Source organism: Olea europaea, chromosome 17 (assembly GCF_002742605.1).
Source record: "Olea europaea var. sylvestris chromosome 17, O_europaea_v1, whole genome shotgun sequence".
Lineage (NCBI taxonomy): Eukaryota > Viridiplantae > Streptophyta > Magnoliopsida > Lamiales > Oleaceae > Olea > Olea europaea.
The window spans coordinates 22,824,684-22,827,597 of NC_036253.1; the positions used below are offsets into that span (position 1 = coordinate 22,824,684).

The 2,914-nt window shown below is 34.7% G+C and overlaps 1 protein-coding gene across 2 annotated transcripts; it reads right to left on the bottom strand.

Annotated features, from left to right (window-relative positions):
* Positions 1 to 973: 973 nt before the first annotated feature.
* On the bottom strand, positions 974 to 2,479 carry LOC111365444. Of its 2 annotated transcripts, none has more exons than XR_002697438.1 (2): positions 2,155 to 2,479; positions 974 to 1,457 (listed from the first exon to the last, which is right to left on the bottom strand). XR_002697438.1 is itself a non-coding variant. In XM_022985990.1 (2 exons), the coding sequence occupies exons 1-2, from the start codon at positions 2,377 to 2,379 to the stop codon at positions 1,214 to 1,216; spliced, it is 324 nt and encodes a 107-aa protein (XP_022841758.1). In that variant the 5' UTR covers positions 2,380 to 2,479; the 3' UTR covers positions 974 to 1,213. The 2 variants fall into 2 exon arrangements, 1 of the variants encoding a protein (XP_022841758.1); XM_022985990.1 differs by having other exon boundaries at positions 2,300 to 2,479.
* Positions 2,480 to 2,914: the final 435 nt, after the last annotated feature.

Here is a 2,914-nt window from a genome sequence, read left to right on the forward strand (position 1 = left end):
TATTCTTGCTAGCACAAGAAGAGAAAATCCTGGTAGTTGCAATCTTGTTCTCTCTGTGGATCACCGTTAGAGGTTGAACAATTGGATAGCTGTAGGTAGCGAATTAAGATTGCTGGAATGAAAAGAATAGCAAAGAAGTTTGCAGATCTGTAAAAGGTATAATCTTATTACAGTTTTTATCTAAACACAAAAGCGATTCTTGGTGGGAATCGAAATCTATTTTAATTTTTCGCTGTACATGTTAAGTAGATTTCCAACAAAAAGATGATTGATTTGTCTTGAGAAATGAAGTTAGTTAGATTGTTAACTATTCAAAACTTTGAGTTGAGTTTTGCTTATTTTCTTGCTTATCTTTATTGCAAAAAGCACATCAATGGACTGAATTTTTCCCCTCACTAGTTTCTTTTATCTTCATTTTTTTCACTGTTATGGTCAGTGTTGTTGTTACTTATGGAGAATATGTTTTCCCTTTTCATCTACAAGGAAATGAAGGAATGTGGTGGTTCTTGTTTATCAGCCTTTGCTGTGAATCTGGAGTTTAGGGAACTTTGCAAGTGATTTCCAGTGCCCAATTTACTGGTCAAATTTATGGTTACATATTCGGATTTGTTTAGTTTTGTAACCCCCAATGACAGTTTTCGTATGCATTGGGTATGTAACAGAAGCAACATTGTAATGGGTAGTGGAATGATTACCTACATGGTTTTAACAATTGTGTGATCATTTTTTTTCAACATAAGGCAACGTTCTAATGGATAGTGGGATGATTAACTTTAGTGGTTTTACGACTAGTGTTAACTTATTTCTCTAAATTATGTTCGTTTTTTAATTAATTCTGTCACCACCAACCAGTTGTGAACATATTATTTTTGTCACATTTAGAGACCAAAACTTACGAAATACCATTGAAAAATAATATATTTGTACTTCAATACAAGTTGTCGAAATTATAATTCAATAGAATTGTGAGGCATTAGTGAAATTCTAATTCCTAAATTCATTTTCTTTCCAGGCGAACCATGGGTTTCGGTAATACATAAGGGCATAATGCAAAAATAGATTAATATACAAGGGCATAATGCAATATGGAATATCCACAACGACTGCAAGTTCAGAACATAAAATTGGTAATTAGTTCTTATCTACACAAAACCGAAGCATCTAAAATGTTTCCATGATGCAACATGTCAAGTAGGCCGCTTCCCTTTTGCATTCACTTCCGTGGTTCTTGTTTCCATCCGGAGATGCTCACATTCACCTTCAATGAAATCTGCAATTCTTCTTCGTCACTTATCCGAACTCTAGATCGAAACATGCACGACATTTCTTCATCTGTGTTGTCCATCATAGTGGTAGGGGTGGTAGTGTTGCCACGACTACATTCACCTCTTGATTCAAAATTCACAATTTCGACTACAGCAAAGGAATAATTTTCCTTTATTATCGTTATCTTTCTCCTAAAACATACGATGCACAAATTAGATTTAATGCCAATATTGAAACCAAGCACAAAGGCAGCAAGGGAACCAATACAGAAAAGATGCCCAAAATTAAGACCAGAACTCATGAAAACGGAAAATCCTATAAGCTTTAAACAACTCAACTGAGTAGATTGTTTCATTCAAGATACTAGGACTCACAGCAATCAATAACACATAGAGTGAATCAAATAACCAATATTTCCCTTTCATTTTCTCAACTTCAATACTGGAACTTGCATATAGTTACATCAAATACCTAAAACCCAGAAAATGTGATACATTTAAATTGTTGAAACTTTAGAGATATCAAAATTGCCTCAAGAAACTCAAACTCTAAATACCAGATCTCTTAATATCCCATTGCCAAAAGTCAAATCTTTTTTTCAGATTTATTCATCTAAATTCCCCCAAGAATTGCACATTTATTGTACGAAATGCGAAAAGATATCTTTAATTTGAAGTTGAAGGGAAACCCATACCACAAAATAACCCAAAAATGCACATGAAATTTTGGGAAATATGCTGTGTGGAACAAGAAATCGTTGGGATGAAGATATATTAATAACAAGCTAATTGGGTTAAAAAAAAAATGCAGTTCTTCAAAAAAAATGTTTCTTTTGAAAAAAAAAATTGCAGTTTCACGAACTCACAAACAGGTCGATTTTATACCGACCTTATGAAAATTGCAGTTTCATGGAAGGAAGGGATGACCGAGAAGAAGTTGAGGATCGCGATTTAAATATATATAACAAGCCGATTTTATGAACTGCACATCATGAAGAAATATTAATAACAGGAGCTCGTTGATTTTTTTAAAACTTGTTTTCAAACGGCGACCTGAGCTCGTCGATCCTGCATCGTCGACACTGTCGACGAAAGTGCAATGCGGGGACACCATCGAATATGCACAGTTGGATTTGCAGATTTCTATGGGTTTTGAAGAGAGAGAATAAAGCAACCAGGGAGAGAGAAGTTGGGGGAGAGTGGGTGATGTTCATTTCCCCTTTAAAATGGGCCTTTATTTTCAAATGTCACATCAGCCTGTCTTTGAACATGTATTCTAACCTTCAAAAAAAAAAAAAAAAAAAAAAAAAAGTTAAACTCTAATCGTAAGGGTCCCCCATCACCTCTACCTTAGAGTATCGTGAGGGAGGTAAATCGCAGGTTATACCTTCAAGGGTACAGGGTGGAAGGCTGCTTGTACACTTGTACTTACCCAAGAGCCAAATCCATATTTCAGGATTCGAACATGTATTCTAACCTGTTTGAGCAGCTGTATTGTTCTTTCTAATTGGTTTCTACAAAAACCTGAGTTATTATTATTATTTTTTTCTTTTGTCCCTTTTTTTTTTAATTAATAGTTTCAGCCGCAATTCATTTGGCTTTTGGTTTTTGTTGCAGAAACCAAAGTTTGACTTCGGCTTTCTGCAATA